An 18,622-nucleotide genomic window follows, 5' to 3' on the forward strand; every position below is an offset into this window, starting at 1 on the left:
TATAAATCATACTTCAGTAAATTTAAGGATACAAAAGAAGACAGCCATCAAGCAGTCACAATACCAGCATTAACCTAAGTCTATAGAAGAAAGGAAAGAGAAATGAAAAGGCAAAAATAATGTCAACCTGGGTCAGACTTTTAATCCCTATATGTAATTTTTTAGTGTATACTGTTGTGTTTTTCCTACTGCCCCATTCCTATTTATCCTTATACAGTAGTATTCTCTTTTAGTTCCTGTATTTGAATGTCCTATAAGTTGAGAGTTGTAAGTGACCCTAAAGATCATACAGAGCTTCTTAACCTTTTTTGTGCCATTAACCCCTTCTCCAAAATAAGAGAAGTTTTAATATTTAAATAAAATGGGTAGGATTACAAAGAAAACAAATTATATTGAAATATACTTATAGCTCAGGTAAAGAACCCCTGAACCCTTCATTATACAGATGAAGAAACTGAAAATTTGAGCACTCCGATCTGATAGTCTTCTCTGTCTACATGGACCATAATGTCATCTTTAACTGGTTTTTTTTAGGCCCTTGTCCTGATTGGATAAACAAGATAATATTTCTTATGATTTAGAATGCAATGTATAAATTTCAGACTTTGCTACTTATTTGCAAACTTCATTTAGATAAAAATTAAATGGGTGATTGTTTTACCTCTGTTTAGCTCTGTCTCTCTTTTTCCTTCTTACAAGTGCCTTGAATACAAAGTCTTGTTAGACCAAAAATAAAATCTCTGTGGCGCACACCTGTAGTCCCATCTACTCTGGAGGCTGCGTGGGAGGATCACTTAAGCCCAAGAGTTGGAGGTTGCAGTGAGCTGTGATCGTTCCACTGCACTCCAGTCTGGGCAACAGGGTGAGACCTTGACTCAACAAAACAAAATGAAAACAACAACAACAAAAACAAAGCAAAAGTTAACTCCCTAATCTTCAGTCTCTCTAGTGGTGCCACAATGATTTTATTATAATTCAAATTTGTGCAGTCCACTTTAGGGTTAAAATCCTTCATCATTTTCCCTAAAGCTGGGGAAATAAAGACCTGATTCTAGAGCACCCCAGGCCCTTCATGTGGGACCCTGGCTGCTTGTCCAGTCTCTCATCTTGTACCTTCCCACATTGCACACTCTGCTTCAGCCAACTGACCTATTTGGAGAATTCAAATCCATATTACTGTCCGTCACCTCTGTATCTTTATACATACTCTATCCTCTGGTGAGCGATCTGTCTACCTACCTTTCTTCACCTGCTCAATTCCTTCAGGTCTCAGTTAAAGCAATAACTGTTTTTAGCGAACCCTTCTTTCACCTTTCTCCTGAGCATATTTAATCAGCCCACTCTACACCCTTACAGTACTTACAATGTACAGTTGTTCTTATACTTATCATGCTATTTTACAGTGATCTACATGTCTCTAGATTGAGAGTTTGTTGAAGGTAGGGATGGTGTTTTTTTTTTTCATCTGTATCCCTAATACTGAGTACAATGCCTCTGAGCATGGTAGAGGCTACATAAAAGCTAAATAAAGAAAAAGGTAGGATTTTATGTCCCAATAAGGTAGCAAAGGGAATTTTCCCTCCAAATCTTTACGTTCCACTTCTATCATCTACAGTGTCCAAGTCAAAGACATACTAATATTTTTAGGTGGTTTACATACCATTCTTTTTCATTCTGTCTGAGCCTAGCTCTAATGAAATATATCAGTTGACATCCTCTATTTTGTTTCCCACATTAGCTCTACACATATTCATTAGAATTTGTTTAAAGAATTTGATTTTTAACCATTTCTAGTTATTTATATGAAGTAAAGGAATTCAACTTTTGATTGGACCATTGGATTATAAGCTATATGAGTCAGTTTTCTTTTTCAAACATTGTACTTTAGTCCTTAAGTGTATATTCCAGTTGAGTACTAAATTGTAGCTGCTTGTAACTTGGCTTTTACTAAAAATGTGTTTTATAGCTTCTCTAAAGATCAGATTGGGTTTTACAGCTCCAACCCAATTACCTTTAGTTTCTGCTGGTTCCTATTGAATTTCCAGGATTCACTGTGAATTAGTGTTAGGATGAGAGGCTGAAGAATTGCCTGATGGCTATGGCAGTGAACTGTACTCTCTTAGCCACCAAGAATTCCGTATAAGTCAAAAGATCTATCTCACTCCTTTTTTGTTTCTAGTTTTCATTTTGTAACAGCTAGCCTGTTTTATAGAATTTAAGCATTTATGGTCATTTTTAATCTGTGATTATATGAGATGGTTTAGAGCAATGGTTCTTAAACTTTAGTTCATAGACCAGCAGCTTGTGAGCTTTTTGGAAATGCAAGTTCACAGACTCCTATCCCAACTTACTGAATCATGATCTCTGAAGATGGAGCCCAGCTGTGGTTTCACAAGCTGCCCAGGTGTTTCTTTTGAGTGTTAAAGTTCAAGACCCACTGGTTTAGAAGTTTGGATTGCAAATTTTTACTGTAAAAGACCAAATTATTTTGACTTTCCAGACCATACAGTCTCCATCACAGCTATTCAACTTTGAAATTGTAGCACAGAAGCAGTCACAGACAATATGCCAACAAATAAGTGTGGCTGTGTTTCAATAAAACTTTATTTACAAAAACAGGCGGTGGGCTATATTTGGCCCAGGGGCTACAGTTTGCTGAACCTTGGTTTAAGTACTTGAAAATGTTTTAAGGATAGTATAAAATGTAATAAGTGGACATTATTGTGCATTCTTATGTTAATACATTACCTGAGTTATATGTTACTTACTTTCCACATAAATTTTTTAAAGTAAAATTTATCACAAAGCAAAAGGATCTGACTGAGACATCTTGGTTCTTTAGTTTTGTTTCAGAGATTGCTTAAAATGAGGGACTTCAGTTTTTTCCTTATTTTATTATGTGAACCTGAAATCATTTGTATTACAAAGAGTTAATTTGCAATTCTGCATAGTAACGGGGCTTTGTAATGAAAAGGATGTACAGTCTAACTCTCCCAAGTGGAAAAACAAATGGCTGCTAGCTTTCCATTGTGTTCCTTTTGTTTCATATCTAGAGCATTGTTTCACAAATTGTGAGATTGAGGTCCCTTGAGAGACTGATTTCATCCAGAAAGAGCTAAGACTGATCTAGGGAAAATGGAAACAGGAATGTTGTATTTTTCTTTTTCAATTGCCTTCATCGAGGTCTAGGCAAAAACCAGGTCACGTATTGTGTTTGGAACAGCAAGTGGTCATTCCCCTTTTAAACAGTCTAAAGGGAAGTGGACCAAAAGAAAAAAAAAAAAAAACCTTTCTTTTCCACCTGTTAATATGTGCTGTTAGAATGTCTCTATTCAATTAAAAATAAATGGAGAAAAACTGCATAGACAGACTTTTAAGGAAAATATCTATTTCTGTTGTATAGTGGCTTTTAAGCATTTTTATTTTCCTGCTTTTAGAAGAGTCCAGTCCCTTCCTGCTTTCACCTTTCTTCCATATTCTCTACCCTTGTATGTCCATACACAAAGAAAGAAAATGTTTAGTGAGATTAACCGGTTTGTTTTTCAGGAAAGACTATCTGAAAATAACTGTAGCTATTCTGAAAGTAAGACATTAATCATATAAAATGAAATAAATACTGAGAAGTGTTCCAAGCCAGTTGTGTGTATAATGACTACTGTTGTGTTTTAAAGGTAGAAACCTTCCTTCGTGATGTTGCATTGCAGTAGTAGGGAAAGTCCCTTGACTCCTTCTTTTGAATCTGCAGAATAAGGGCAGGCCTGTATGTGAAGAGAAAGGATATTTCTCCTGGGAGGCTCTGCTGATAAGCACAAGGTTCCTAGTCCATTCCTTAGTATTCCATGGGAAGACTGTCGTGATTATTTCCTTTCCCCAAGAATGTGGCATGTAAATAATGAAGCTTTATTACTCTAGGTTATATATTTGTCATGTGTTTATTCATATTTATTGAATATGTACCTGAATATGTAGCTTTCCCAGAATTACAGTTTTTCAAGTTCTAAGGTTTACATTAAAAAAGTAATTGATTCTAGACACATTCCTTTGTAGTAGCAATCAGTTAATATGTACATTTGTCTAATTTCCAAAGGTACTCTCTTTTGGAGAAATGATTTAAATTTTCTAATTGTCCCTCACAAGAAATAGTTTTAAAATAACAAGTTTTCCATTATGGAAATAATGTAAATTCCTGCTTTTTGTTCTCTTGTATTCCAGGCTCCACTTTACATTTTTTAAAGAAGCTGACTTGCCTGAGATTGATCACATTCATGAAACTATGTAGCAAAATTTGCACCACTTTCCTATACAGTAATCCATTGACATTCTCAAAGAATTTACTCAAGACTTTTGTAACCACTTTAACAGTATTTGCCCAGTGAAGTGTAACTGAAAACATTTAAGGGCCCCTTTAGACTTTAGTGAGCCTGTTGTTTTGCTAAGGTTCATCACTTTTTTTTTTTTTTTTTTTTTTGAGACAGAGTCTCGCTCTGTCGCCCAAGCCGGAGTGCAGTGGCGCCAGCCATCTCGCTCACTGCAAGCTCCGCCTCCTGGGTTCACGCCATTCTCCTGCCTCAGCCTCCCGAGTAGCTGGGACTACAGGTGCCCGCCACCACGCCTGGCTAATTTTTTTGTATTTTTTTAGTAGAGACGGGGTTTCACCATGTTAGCCAGGATGGTCTCGATCTTCCGACCTCGTGATCCACCCACCTTGGCCTCCCAAAGTGCTGGGATTACAGGTGTGAGCCACCGCGCCTGGCCCCAGGTTCATCACTTTTTTTCAATCACATTTTTAATTTCTTTCACTCAGTTTTAATCACTATCACTGTAAGTCGACTTTGTTTTTGGTGCCAATTTAGAGCAAGAAATATAGCTTTTCTCACTGCATGGGAGTTACTGTGTATGTCACCATGAGTAGAAAGCACAATCCTGAGCTTAGGATCAGATGCTTTGGAGTCACTTGGTCTTGTTCACTGGTGGTGTGGCTTGCTTCCATGTACCAGTGGGATTCTGATTCACGCTTCAGAAAAGTGACAAACGTTTACGTATCCCATATTTTCAGTACTCAGGGAAGCAAGGCACTGCCAAGATACTGCCGCTGGACCACTCTGCTTAGGTTATGCTTTATATATTTTTAAGAAACCAAACAGTTCCTTCTTTTGATCCCTCTCAATTAAAATTCTAGCCCAGACTTTCCCTTCAGGATCTTACAGTGCCACCAACCCCAGGCCCATATTATGGTTCCTTTCATTATCATATTATTATAGCATCAGGAGCTAGCTGGTCCTTTCCCTGTATATTTCACTGAGACTAGCTGGTGTTTATTCATTCAACAAATATTTGAATGCCTAAATAAATAAATATTTGAAGCACTGTTCAGGTACTCGACATGCAGTAATGCACAAACAGACCTATATGCCCTCATAGAATTTATATTCTGGTGGAGGGAATGTAAAACAACCTATCTGTTTTTGTCATTGTACTTTCAGTTCTACTTTTTGACAAAGGCTTATTTTCTTAGATTACTTTTTTGCCCTCGTTTACTCATTTCCAAAAAATACTTTTAGACTTATTTTAATATTATTTTGCCCTGGTCATTCCTTCATTGATTTTATATAGCTCTTAATTCTTTTAACTCTGAAAAAGGAGCCTGCTTTCCTTGTGTTCTAAGGTGTATTTTTTTTCATGTCCTTTCCACCTTAGATAGGGTACCCAGACTGGTTAAGCAGAAAAGGAATTGATTATAAGAGTAGCAGGTAGCTCATAGAATCAGCAGGTGGGCTAGAATTCAAGCTCAGGCTGTAAGGAACATGCCACAGCTAAGATGCTGGCACAGGTATGGTCTACTTGGGAACTTATAAGCAAGGGATTTCAGTGAGGACAACTCTTGGATGGAAAGGATCCAGGATACTTCTTAACCTGACACTAGATAGTTGGTTGATCCTGCTGGGACATGATACCATATTGAGGGCTTAAGGTTGGTTACTGCTCTGCTTCTGGCAAATGAACTACTCAGCAATAGCCAGATCACCCCAAGAAGGAAAGTCTATGCTATTGGATCTGGGCACTCTTCTGCCACCATGGCCCTTTTGTTCCTGAGCCTGTTAAGCCTATACTGGTGTAACTAGAGAAAAGGCTGATTGACAGCCACAGAATAGATTATTTATTCTACACATTTAAGAGCCTCCTCTGTTTTGGGGCCTTTGGGTTTGCATTCACATGCAAAAAAAAATTTTTTTTTTTTTTGAGATTATAGGCCCATTTTGAAGAAGTCCAGTCACATACTGCTTTTCTGGACTCCTAATACCAATTCTCTAGAATTCTTCCAAGCTCTTGTTGTTTGCAAGTCCCTATCTTGTTGTACCATTAGATATAGCCCATGAATCAATGTAACTTCTTACCCGAGACCATCTTTCTACTGATAACATAGGCAGTGATTAAAGTTCTGCCTGCTAGGGCCACCTCTGAATGGAGTTATAATCCTATAGTAGCTCACTCTTGGCTGGGGCCAGCTATTGTAAGCCAGGCTGTAATTGTTTCTTCATGAGTCATTTGGTCAGAGGGAACTCTGCTTGAAGACATAGGTGTGTTTTAAGGAAAGGATTATAATATGGCAGAAGCAGGCATTCTGAGAATGCAAGCAATATGCTACTTTCCCATATCTTTGAGATGTATCCAGCCACTTGAAGATGGAATGCAATTGGTCCCTGACATCACGGGTAGTTGAGTTCAGTAACACTCAATTCATGAGAGGTAACTTGACTTGATGATCTCTAGATGTTCTCTCCTGTTTAGTTTCTATGAGGAACTAGTAGCAAAAGCCAAGGTCCCTTTTAATTATGTAGGGTTAATCTCCTCATCTGCACTTGTATCTTACTATGGCATCTAGGGTACATGTCTATGGCCTCATCAGCTTTATGTCTTCGATAAGTTAGATTAGTGTGATGTCCTGTGAAGTCGGTGATATGTTTCACTGACTGAAATTGAGGCACAGAGCTGAAGAGCTGATGTTCCCCTAAGGCTGAAGCTCTTAAGCTTTGGTGTGCATCAGAATCATCTGAAGGACTTGTTAAAACACAGATCACTGGCTCCACCGCTGAGTTCCTGAATCAATAGGTCTGGGATGGGATGGAAAAATTCCACATCTAACAAGTGCCTAGGGGATGCTGATGCTGCTCACTCAGGGGCCACTTGTTTTGAACCACTGCTCTAAGGCAAGTTGGCAAAGATATGCTGCTGTCCCTGCTGGGTGAGAACAAATTGCTTTTGTAGAAGAAAGAACTGGCTAGCTTAGAGAGGCATACGAAGTGCTTGAGCTTTACTATTTGCTGCAGGAAAGAGATCACATCTGGAGAATCACATTAGCCAATTGAGTTGAGGTTGCTTAAGACAATCCACTGGAAAGTTGAAATGAGCAGGTGGTAGGAACTGTTACCCCTGAATATGTTTCTAGTGGTGTTGCCAATCTCTGAAAATCCCCTTGATCTGCAGTATTGTTTTTGATTTTCTATCATGGTAGGGAGGGAGACCTCTAATGGTTTTTGTTTGGCCCCTACCATAATAACATTTATCCAGGAAACAAATATGTCTATTGTGCTTTTGCTAAATAAATAAATATTTTAGATGTACATACATGGACTTGGAAAATTGCAGTGGGTTGGATTTAGGTCTCACTGAACCCCTGTCAAAAGCCTATTTATCATCTTACCTCCAAAAGCCCAGTCTCTGAAGCTAACACACTGAATCTAGAATCTCTGAGAAATAACCCCATATCAGTACGTCTTAGCCCCATCTAAAATTGTATTCTTTCCTTCTCAGTTCATAACCCTCAGAAACCAATATAAATTAACAGTCTTACAACTAGTTTGTAGGTCTTTTTTTCAGATTTGATTTTGACTTGATGCTCCCAAGGCGTGCTGGGCTGAAACTCTAGTTACAGGTTGAGACATTGAAGACTGGTGGGATGGGGTAGGGGACTATTTATTTTCTTCTTACAGAAAGGGTCTACCTTGAGAGCTGTAGGTTCAGAGCACTCTGCGATATCCTGAGCCTTGTCATGTGTCCCCACTACAGAACTCTAGGTCTCAGTTTCCTAGTTACAGTATCACCAGCTCTCTTATGTGAATGGGAAGCACATTAAACTGATATAATTTAGCCACCTGCAGATGAAACTGTGCTTGGTTTTCAACTCCTTGAGCCTTAAGTCCTTTTCGTCCTTTTGTGTGTGTGTTTCATTTTTTTTAAAGACAGGGTCTCACTCTGTTGCCTGGGCTGGAGTGCAGTGGCACAATCATAGCTCACTGCAACCTGAAACTCCTGGGCTCAAGTGAGCCTCAGGCCTCAGCCCCGGAAGCAGCTGGGACTGTAGGGCTGTGTGCATCCACTACCTGCTAATTTTTTTTTTAAGAGAGAGGGTCTTGCTATGTTGCCCCAGCTGGTCTCGACCTCCTGGCATAAAGCAGTCCTTCCACCTTGGCCTCCCAAAGTGCTGAGATTACAGGTGTGAGCCACCATGCCCAGCCTAGCGTTTTGCTCCCCACCTTGAGTCAAAAATTCAGAGATGCCAGTTTGTTATTCTCTTCCTAAACCAAGCAGTACCGTTAGAAGTCCTCACCCTACCCTACTATCTGATAACTCATGCTCTTTATGTTATTTTCTGGTTCTCTGGCAGCAGCCACTCATTTGATCTCCCACAGCCTCGTGTTCATGGGGCATATCATTCTATTATGTACAGAGAAGCTAAGCTAAAACCAAGCTAAGTGGTTACAAGGATAACTTAATTCACTTTGCCATGGGTTGCCAGATTTCTGTCTTTAAATACTAACAGGATGCTCACTGCCTTTGGCCTTAGACCAGAAACCCAGTTCTAGAGTTCCTCCTGTTTTGCTGAGATCACTTGCAAACCATTCTTTATGTTTTTTTCTGTACTAGTTGGTCTTCTTGATTACAAACAACAGAAACCAATTCTGACTAAGCAGAAAATTGATGGATATTGGACAGCTTGTAAGATCAATGGGAAGGCAGGAGAACCGGATTCAAAATGTAAGGAGGAGCAAAGGGAACTGGGGCATAGCTAAGGTCATACCATAGGATTAGTTTGTCACCAGTGCCAATACCATTGGATACTTCCTGAGCCATTATCTCTGGATGCTTATTTCGCCACTGCAAGGATTACTGATCACATTGCAGCTTCCTTAAATAATCTGACTATATCTGTTCTTTTGCATAACCCTCTCCCCAGGAATCACAATACCCAGAGTATACAAATGGCCAAGCTTAGATTAGGTGCCTGTGTTTTCATTGCCAGGCTGTATCCCTGCATCCCTCTTAGCTTCCATGGTGTCTTACCTACTTTTGGATTCCCCCAAATGTAAATATTCACTCTAGAGCACAGTGCAAAACAGTATTACTCTCTGGGAACAGTGGTTCATACCTGTAATCCCAGCATTTTGGGAGGCTGAGGCAGGAGAATCACTTGAGCTCAGGAGTTTAAGACCAGTCTGGGCAACACAGACTCTATCTCTACTTGGGAGGCTGAGGCCTGAGGCTCACTCGAGCCCAGGAAATTGGAGGCTGCAATGAACTATGACTGTGCCACTGCATTCCAGCCTGGGCCACAGAGTGAGAACTTGTCACTTAAAAAAAAAAAGTGTTACTTATCAAGGAGAAAATTTCACGGTAGCACCTACAGTTATTTTGAAATTGATCTCCAGTTCTTCTACTCAATTCTTTGTTACCCTCTTCATAAGCTTTTGAGCCATAAATCTCCTTAGTGATCATCTAATTCATCACTGTCACTTTACTGATGGATACTCTGAGACTCAGAAACAGAAAACTACCTGCCAAAGGTAGCACAGGTAGTTAAACTAAATAGTTAGAATTAAAGTATTAGAATTAAGTAAGAGTTAGAACTTAGTTAGAAATAAAATGCTAGCATTATTTCCAGCAAAGGATTGTATAAAAAACTCCATGTATTTTCATTCTCATTTTTCATTTATCTTACTGTTGGCTCAGGCTGTTTTTCACGATAGAGATGTGAATTGCCTTCTCAGTTGCCCTCTTCTTTCTCATCTTTGCCAGTACTAATAGTAACTGCTATTTCCAGGGATTTCTGCCAGGGACTGACCATTTCCTTAAAGGAGCCTACCTTTTATTTCTTGATTTTTGAAACTAATTAATAGCACTGTTTTGGTTATTGAATGGTAGAATCTCAGAACCAATATTAATAGTTATTAGATGAGTTTTTTTGAGAATGAAATTTGAAAGGAGGAGTTTATAAGTGAGATCATGAAAGCACTGGGTTACTAAGAGAGTTGAAGAAGGTGGTATCACTAAAGGTGAGTAAAAGGAACAGACTGATGCGACCAGGTTTGATATTTGCTCAATTCATGGATTTGCACTTTAATTCATGAGTTTAATTCACAGGTTTGGCACTTACCATGCTAAATGCTAGTGATATGATGAAATTCATAGCATAAAATTAAGGACATAAGAAATATCTCAATGAGTCATGTTAGATTTGGTTTCTGAGAATGGTACCCAGGACATTTTGAGGAAGAACATAAAACATTTCAATCACGATTTTTACTTCAAAAGACTGTGAAAATATGTTCATCCTAGTTATGTTTCAACTGATTGGTATAATGAGTTCAATACTAGGCTGACTACCCATTATTTAAAGTGCTGTGATTTGTTCTGAAAGTACTCCATATGATGGAATACTTGCTCTTGCTTCAGGAGATAACGCATCATCTGGAATGTGATCAATATAGCTTGAGGTTTTATAGTCTTTGATATGTATCCCGTGAACATTTATTTTTTTTAACTGAAGAGTTTCTTTCATGTGGAAGAGTCCCAATCCTCTTGATATATTTTCTTCCCTTCATCCTCATTGGCATTTTTGCCTGTCGCTGTGCTTTGGGAAAGGGTAATTTTCAGGGAGAAATGGGTAGCAGCACAGAGTGAAGGTTAAAGAGGACATACTCTGGAGTCATAGGAACATAGGTTCATATCCTAGTTCTGCTTCTTACTACTATTGTGACTATACAAGTTACTTAACCTCTCAGAGCCTCAGTTGCCTCAGCTGCAAGGTGGAGAGAAGAACAGGTTGTGATAAAGGAAAATGGTATGTGAAAAAGCACAGTGCCTGGTTTATGGTAAGTACCAAATAAGCCAACGCTCTGATTTATTATCAGTAGCCATAGAATTGGTAAAAGTAGCATTCGATGAGGAATAAGGATACCTAGCTTCTAATTCAGAGTACATTTTGGAATGTGAGTAACAATTTTAATAAGAAATTGACTTCAGTTTTGTCTCTTGATCCAAGGGCTTAGATTAGGTCAGTGGTTTTCCAACTGTGATCTCTGGAGGTGCTCTGAGGTCACTGGTAGAAAGGGGAATGGTGAGAAGTATCTCAGCAGGGAGAGCTTCCTTTTCAGCCCAAGAAACTATGCCTTTATTTAGTTAGTATATCGGCCTCCTTTTAACTTCTTATAAAGAAAATGTTTCTTGGCAAAATGTGCATGTGCGCACACACAGACACACATACACTTCGAAAATAATTAACTTAAAGGTTTTCTCTCAAGTCCCTTCCAAGTCTAAAATTCTTTAAGTCTATTCATCTACAACTGAACTTGGAAGTTGGTAGCCCACACTGGATCTGACCTGAGACTTGATTTTTCTGTGTGTGTGTGCATGTGTGTGTGGCAGGGGAGGGGGGGCCCTGTTTCAAATGTATAGATTAAAGTGCCAAAATCTACAATTTGGGAAATTGCACATAACAATCTAGGTTCTGTTTTCTTGGGAAAAATGGATATACCTGACAATTCTATGCCCCAATTTCCAAATAATAGTCTGCTGGAGTTGAGTAGCAGCTGCTTCCCAAATACTCCCTATTGTCTTACAGGCATTTGCATTTACCTGCCTGGCCTCTGAAGGTATCTGAGTTTTCAGCATTCCGTTTATCCTCTACACAGTGCAGGAACATCAACGGTATTGGATTAGCCAACTTTGGCACTGTAGAAGAATTAAATTAGGGAAGTGACTTGTGTTTTCCATGTAAGAAAATTGTTTTTGTATAGCAAAAGTACATATATTGCATTCATTTTGCCTGCCCTTGAACTATATAATTACTTCTTAAGTGCTGACCACCAGTTAATCATGGCTTCTGAGTTAGAAGAACTAAATAAACATAGTGTGTTTTAGTTCTTTCCACCAAAGGATCTGATTACCAGATAGTCAAAAAATTTAGGAACTAGGCTTTTTTGGGACAGTAAACAAAGAGTTTACTACAGTTTACTAGTTGCCCGCAGCTCCCCTTCTCCTACCTCAGGCTCAGAGGAGGATTTGCACACCATCTGGGCACTCTCTCCTCTTCACGATGGAGGAAACTGAGAAAAGTACCATGCTGTTTGCACTCCAAGTTCCTGTGAGGTGACAAAGGATCCAATCTCAGAGCATCATTCAAATAAAAGCAACAACATATGTCAACCATGGCAACCCTGTCTCTGCTCAGTCACTTGCCCCATCAGGACAAGGGAACTTCCCACTGGTCCCAACATCCTTCATAGCTATTGTCCTCTAATTGTTGGGTGTGGGTGCTGTATATGCCCTTTAAGTCAGACTTGTTAATTGTCTGTAATCAAGGCTTATATTTACCTATTAATTTGTGTCTGCTTGACCGTTCATTTACCAAAGAAGATATATTGAAATTTCTCATGACCGTGGAATTGTCCATTTCTCCTTATAGTTTTATTGCTTTTTGTTTATATATTTTAAGGCTATTTTTAAGGTGTATACAGTGCTCAGCAATGCATTTCAAAGTATATTTGTTGCACTTCATCCAGAACCTGAATGTTTTGTGGCAGGAGATATTTAATTGGCCATACTGATGAAAGAAGTTGTCATTCCTTCTTTTTATCTTTCAAAAATTTCCCAAAGCTTATAGGGAGCCCTTTCTTTATTTTTTTTAATGCAGTTACGGATTTTGTTTTTTACCTTTAAACCTTTTCTTTCATTTCAATGGCATTTCGAGTAGAAGGAGATGCTAATATATAGAGTCAGTGTATTTCCCTTGAATCAGAATTTTCATCTTCTCTCACTCTACTTATTCTCCTTAGGTAATTTCAGCCAATTATTTCAATTACCACTTTTATACTGATGACTTTTAAATCCATATCCTTAATTTAAAGTCTCACTTCTACATAGCTTTATTTAACCGCCTGCTAGTAGATATTGCACACTCAAATGTGCACTTCAGACTGTCCATCAACTGGTAAATGGTTAAGAAAATTATGGTACAGCCATACAGTGGAATATTACTCAGCAATTAAAAGGAATGAACTACTGATGCATCAGACAACATGAATGAATCACAAAACAATGATGCTAAGTGAAAGAAGCCAGACAAAAAAGAAAACACACTATATGATTCCACTTATGTAAAATTATAGAAAATACCACTCCGCAGTGACAGAAGGCAGATCAGTTGTTGTCAGGCGTGAGAGTTACTGAGGTGGTGAGGAGGATGGAAGGGCAGGAGGGATGACAAGGGAGCCAGAGGAAACTTCTGGTGGTGAGAGATACATTTATTACCTTGATTGTGATAATCATTTCAAAACTTACCAAATTGTACACTTTATACATGTTCAGTTTATCATACATCAGCTATACCTGAATAAAGCTGGAAAAGAAAACCCTCAATACTAAAAGGCTTTGAACAGAAAAATAACAGTCCTTGCCCGCCCTTTTCCATGCATATCCCAGTCCTGCCCTTGAGAGGCAGCCTCTTTGAACTCTTTTCCTCTGGTATGCAGGCCACATTCTAACTAACAGGTTTACTCTGTTGGTTATAGATTAATCAGTTTAGAACTTTAGGCCGTTTCTGTTTATTCTTTCCTATTAGGGTAGTTGATAATTCATTTCTCTTACCCTGCCACTTTTACATCTCCTCCTAATATGGTTTTTGATTAAATGAATAGTCAGTGATAATATTACTAGAAATATTAAATATTGTACACTGCTGAGTCAGGTAGTATACTTTGATTACATTTATTTTTTTAATACCCCCCCAACAATTAACACAGGTAGTTGTATTTTCCTTTGTTTTTTATGTAACAATGTCTGACTGTTTTTAGATATCCTAACAGACTTGCCATACACCTAGCAGCAATTTTCCTAGTGCTCAAAATAACATATAATCTGTCAATCTCAATCCCCGCTCCTTTCCCTTGGAGACCTTTCTCCTTCAGCCATCTGCCCTTCTGTCAAATGTGTTCTGATTGCTTCTGGACTAGATCTGTAGTTGTCACATGGAGAATTTCTCTTGTCATTCTTCACTGTTCAATCAGCTAATTCCTGGGTCCCATATTATTTTCCTTCCTTGTTTATTCATATATTCCTTTAATTTGTTTCAGGAATATTACATCTTCTAGTTGCTTCCTAAACAGGGATACTTGAAAGTTTAAATTTTGTATTCCTTACAGTGCCAAAAATGTCAATAGTCTACTCTCTAAATGTTTGGGTGGATCTAGAATTCTAGGTTGAAATGCATTTTTCTTTAGAATTTTATAGTTATTTTTTCATTTTCTTCTAGCTTCTGATATTATCAAATATTCACAGTTTAATTTAGTTACATGTATTCTGTTTTTCTTCCCCATCTGGGAACATTTATGATCTTCTCTTTGTCTTGATGCTCTGAAATGTTTTATTGATATGCTTTGTCAGTGTTCATTTATTGTTTTGGAGAATCATGCATTTATTCTGTAAATATAGAGAAATGGCCATGTAGCAGACACTGCTTTAGGCACTGGAGATAGAGCAGTGAACAAAATAGACAAAATCCTTTCCCTCTTAGAATTTACATTCTAGTGGTGAAGGCGAAAATTAAATAAACTAATACATGATGAAATGTCAGATAGTAATAAGGACTTAAGAGAAATGCAAACCACGGTAATGGGAAAGATAAGAGCAGGATAATTTTAGATAGGATGGGCAGGAATGCCTCTTTGAGGTGAATTGAGCAGAGACTCAAATGAGGGCACAAGACTCACTATCTGGGTGAAGAGGTGAGGGGAACAGCAAGTCCAAAGACTCTGAGACAGAAATACACATGGAACTATAAGAAGCAGAAGTCCAGTTTAGTGGCAATGGAGTAAATAAGAGACAAAGTGGTCAGAAATGAAACTGGAGACATAGTGGGGAACCCAGAAATTTAAGGGCTCATGGGAATTGGAAAAGACTTTGGAATTTATTTTATTGGAGTCTTTGAACAAGGATAAACTTACATTTTAAAGAATCACATTGGTTGGAAAATTGACTGTAAGATTAGCAAGTGTGGGAAGTAGTGAGACCTGTTAGGAGGCCATTTTAGTAGTTGAGGTGAAAGATAATAGTGGCTTAGACTGGGTGGTAATAGTGAGAAATGGTCAGATTTGGAATATACTTTAAAGGGAGAGCCAACAGGATTTGCTGATGGGTTGGAGATGGGGTGAAAGAAGAGAGGAGTAAAGAATGAGTTGTAAGACCAGCCTGGCCAACATGGTGAAACCTCGTCTCTACTAAAAATACAAAAATTAGCTGGGCATAGTGGCATGCGCCTATAGTCCTAGCTGCTTGGGAAGCTGAGGCAGGAGAATTGCTTGAACCTGGGAGGCGGAGGTTGCGGTGAGCTGAGATTATGCCACTGCACTCCAGCCTGGGAGGCGGAGGTTGCGGTGAGCTGAGATTATGCCACTGCACTCCAGCCTGGGCAACAGAGCAAGACTGTGTCTCAAAAAAAGAAAGAAAGAGAGAGAGAGAAAGAAATAAAAAGGAAGGAAGGAGGGAGAGAGGGAAGGAAGGAAGGAAGGGAGGAAGGGAGGGGGGGAGGGAGGGAGGGAGGGAGGAAGTGTTGTAAGATTATTGGCCTGAGCAACTTGGTGAATGGTGGCATTATTTACTGAGATGGAGAGTACTAAGGGAGTGTTTGGGAGGCAGAGATACAGTGGGATTGAGTTGTATTTTGCATACTTTCAGTTCAAGATGCCCATTAACAGCCAAATGGAGTTGTCCCGGAGCAGATGCTCATTCAAGTCTGTGGTTCACAGTAGAGATGGGGACTGGATGAGTTTCTCCTGAGAGTCAGTAGAGATAGAGAAGAGGTCTTGGGGACTGAGCTCTGGAGCACTGCAATGATCATAATTGGGAAATGGAAGAGGACTAGAAAAGGAACAGCCAGTGAGATAGCCAGAAATCCAAGAGAATTCGTGTCCTAGAAGACAAGTGCAAAAGGGGCCTCAAAAGGAAGCTAGGAGTCACTGTGTCGATTGCTGTTAAGAGCTGAGTAGAAGGAATGTTCAGAATTTACCATCAGATTTGACAATGTGGAGTTTGTTGGTGACTCTGACAAGTGATTTCACTGGAATAATCCATATCTTCTTGAAAAATATATGATTGAATAAAATATTAGTATTCCATTGTGTATGAAGAGTTCATAAGTCTGATAGAGGGAGATTTAAAGATTCTTTTGGAGTATAAATATATACTTTAAACAGTAAATATATTAATTTTATTCATTTGTTATTAAAATGTTTTCTAACTGTATCTTGATGTCTTTAATAGCATTTTCTTCCTCTCGCAAATCTGGAATGTTCACCAAACATTGAAACTTTCCTCTGCAAAGCATTTGTACCAACCTGCACAGAGCAAATTCATGTGGTTCCACCTTGTCGTAAACTTTGTGAGAAAGTATATTCTGATTGCAAAAAATTAATTGACACTTTTGGGATCCGATGGCCTGAGGAGCTTGAATGTGACAGGTAAACTATGTTTTTCATGGAAAGCTACTAACGGTGTTTTACTACTGGTACTAGCTCTCTGGGATGTTAGTGACAAGCTTTCATTATTTAATTCCGTAAATGTTTATTACACACTTAATATATGTCAGGCACTAGGATGCTAAGTGCTGTGGACACAAAGGTGGGCAAAAAACAGACTTGGTTCTTGCTCTCAGGGAACTTACAGTGAGGTGAGAGGGACAGACAGTAATCAAATAATTATGCAAATAAGTGCAAAATTATGACTGTGATAGATACAACAAAGGAAAGGTAGATAATTCTATGAGAATATATAATGATACCTTTGACCTAAACTGGGGAAAAGGGAAGGAAATGACTGTTGAGCTAAAGTATGAAGGATAAGGGTAAGATAGAGGTAACTAGGCAATGAGAGGAGGGAAGAGCATTTTGGGTGGTGGGAATAGCTTATTTAGAGACTCTGCAGAGCCCCTGAACAGGGAGTGAGGGAGCATGGCATATACAAGGAATTCAAAAGCTAATATAGCTGGAGTGATGAGAGTAAGAAAGAATATGGTGCAAGATAAGGAAAGAGAGAGAACCAGCAGTCAGACCATCCAGGGCCCATCTTGCATATTTTTATGCTGAAAGCAATGAGGTCTTCAGTATTTTAAGATAGGAATGGGTAGCACAATCCTGTGAGCTTCTGTGTAGAGCATGGCACCTGTGTCAGTCTCCTGAGGGTTGGGCAGCACTCTGCGGCAGTTTCTGTTAGGAATCCAGGACACTTCCACTCTGCAACTCTGTCAGCCAGGTGGATGGGAGAGAGAAGGTAGAGAACTCATGCCTTTTCCTGAGTGCCTCAGATGGGAAGTGTTGTATCTTTTCCACATGCATTCCTGTTGGCAAGATGTCAGTCATGTGGTTATAACTGAAACAAATAGGGAAAATAGTAAATGTGTGTCCCGAAGGAAAAAAAGCATTCAAGGCAGAGGACATGTCAGGTGCTGCCAGCCAAAAAGAACATTACCTTATGCTATTTCACTAGAGTTATTGGGGCAAAGGACAGATCGCAGTAGGTGAAGGAGTGAAGAGAAAGTGAAGCCAGAAACAGAGTTCTTAGGGAAGCTGGCTATAAAAGAGGAAAGTTTATGAGTTTAATGGGAAAGAACTATTTTAAGAACTACTAGGAAAAAGGAAGAGGCAAGCATATACGGGGTAGAAGAGGTCATCAATGGTAGTTTTCTAAGAAGGAGGTAGGATCCCAAGCATAGATGACATTTTGGCTATGGATGGGAGGAACATCTGTTGTAATAGTAGGAAAGGATAGGATGGCTGTGGATATAGGTAGGTTTGTGTGTTTGGTAAGAGTTGTTGCAATAATTTCTTTCTGATGGTTTCTATTTCCATTGTGACATAGTAAGAGTCAAGGAGGTCCTCTGTGGTGAGTCTGGGAAAGAAGGGTATGTGTTCGAGAGAAGTGGTCATCATGGAGCATGGGAGAATGAGTCAACTAGAGAGGCTTCGTAACATTTTAGGTAAATCAGGCGATCCTGAATTTGTGGATCTCATCTGGCCTGTTGAGAACTTCTCCAGCTGTGGTGGGATGCTTGGGGCTAAGCACAGAGAAGGCAGATAGTTGTGCTCATCTGTGGTTGGGGTTTTGTCAGATGGATTCAGTGCAAAGATAAAGGTGCACTAAAAAATGAAGGATAATGAGAAGGCTGTTACTGAAACAATAGCCTGTGAAAGTCTAAATGGATGGGGAGCGAAATGAAGAGAGAAATGAACTAATGTATGGAGACAAGCTGGAGGAGATCTATCCCAATGAGGTATTTTTTTTAAAGGCATAATGA

At 39.0% G+C, this 18,622-nt stretch overlaps 1 protein-coding gene across 1 annotated transcript in view; it reads left to right on the forward strand.

Moving 5' to 3' along the window:
- Nucleotides 1-18,622, forward strand: part of FZD6 (frizzled class receptor 6) — a 34,080-nt gene that overhangs the window by 3,217 nt on the left and 12,241 nt on the right. Inside the window, exon 3 of the mRNA XM_030795459.1 lies at nucleotides 16,594-16,790. Within this exon, the coding sequence (XP_030651319.1) occupies nucleotides 16,594-16,790 (197 nt within the window). The remainder of the gene's footprint in view (nucleotides 1-16,593; nucleotides 16,791-18,622) is intronic.

Source organism: Nomascus leucogenys, chromosome 16, assembly GCF_006542625.1.
Source record: "Nomascus leucogenys isolate Asia chromosome 16, Asia_NLE_v1, whole genome shotgun sequence".
Taxonomy (NCBI): Eukaryota; Metazoa; Chordata; class Mammalia; order Primates; family Hylobatidae; genus Nomascus; species Nomascus leucogenys.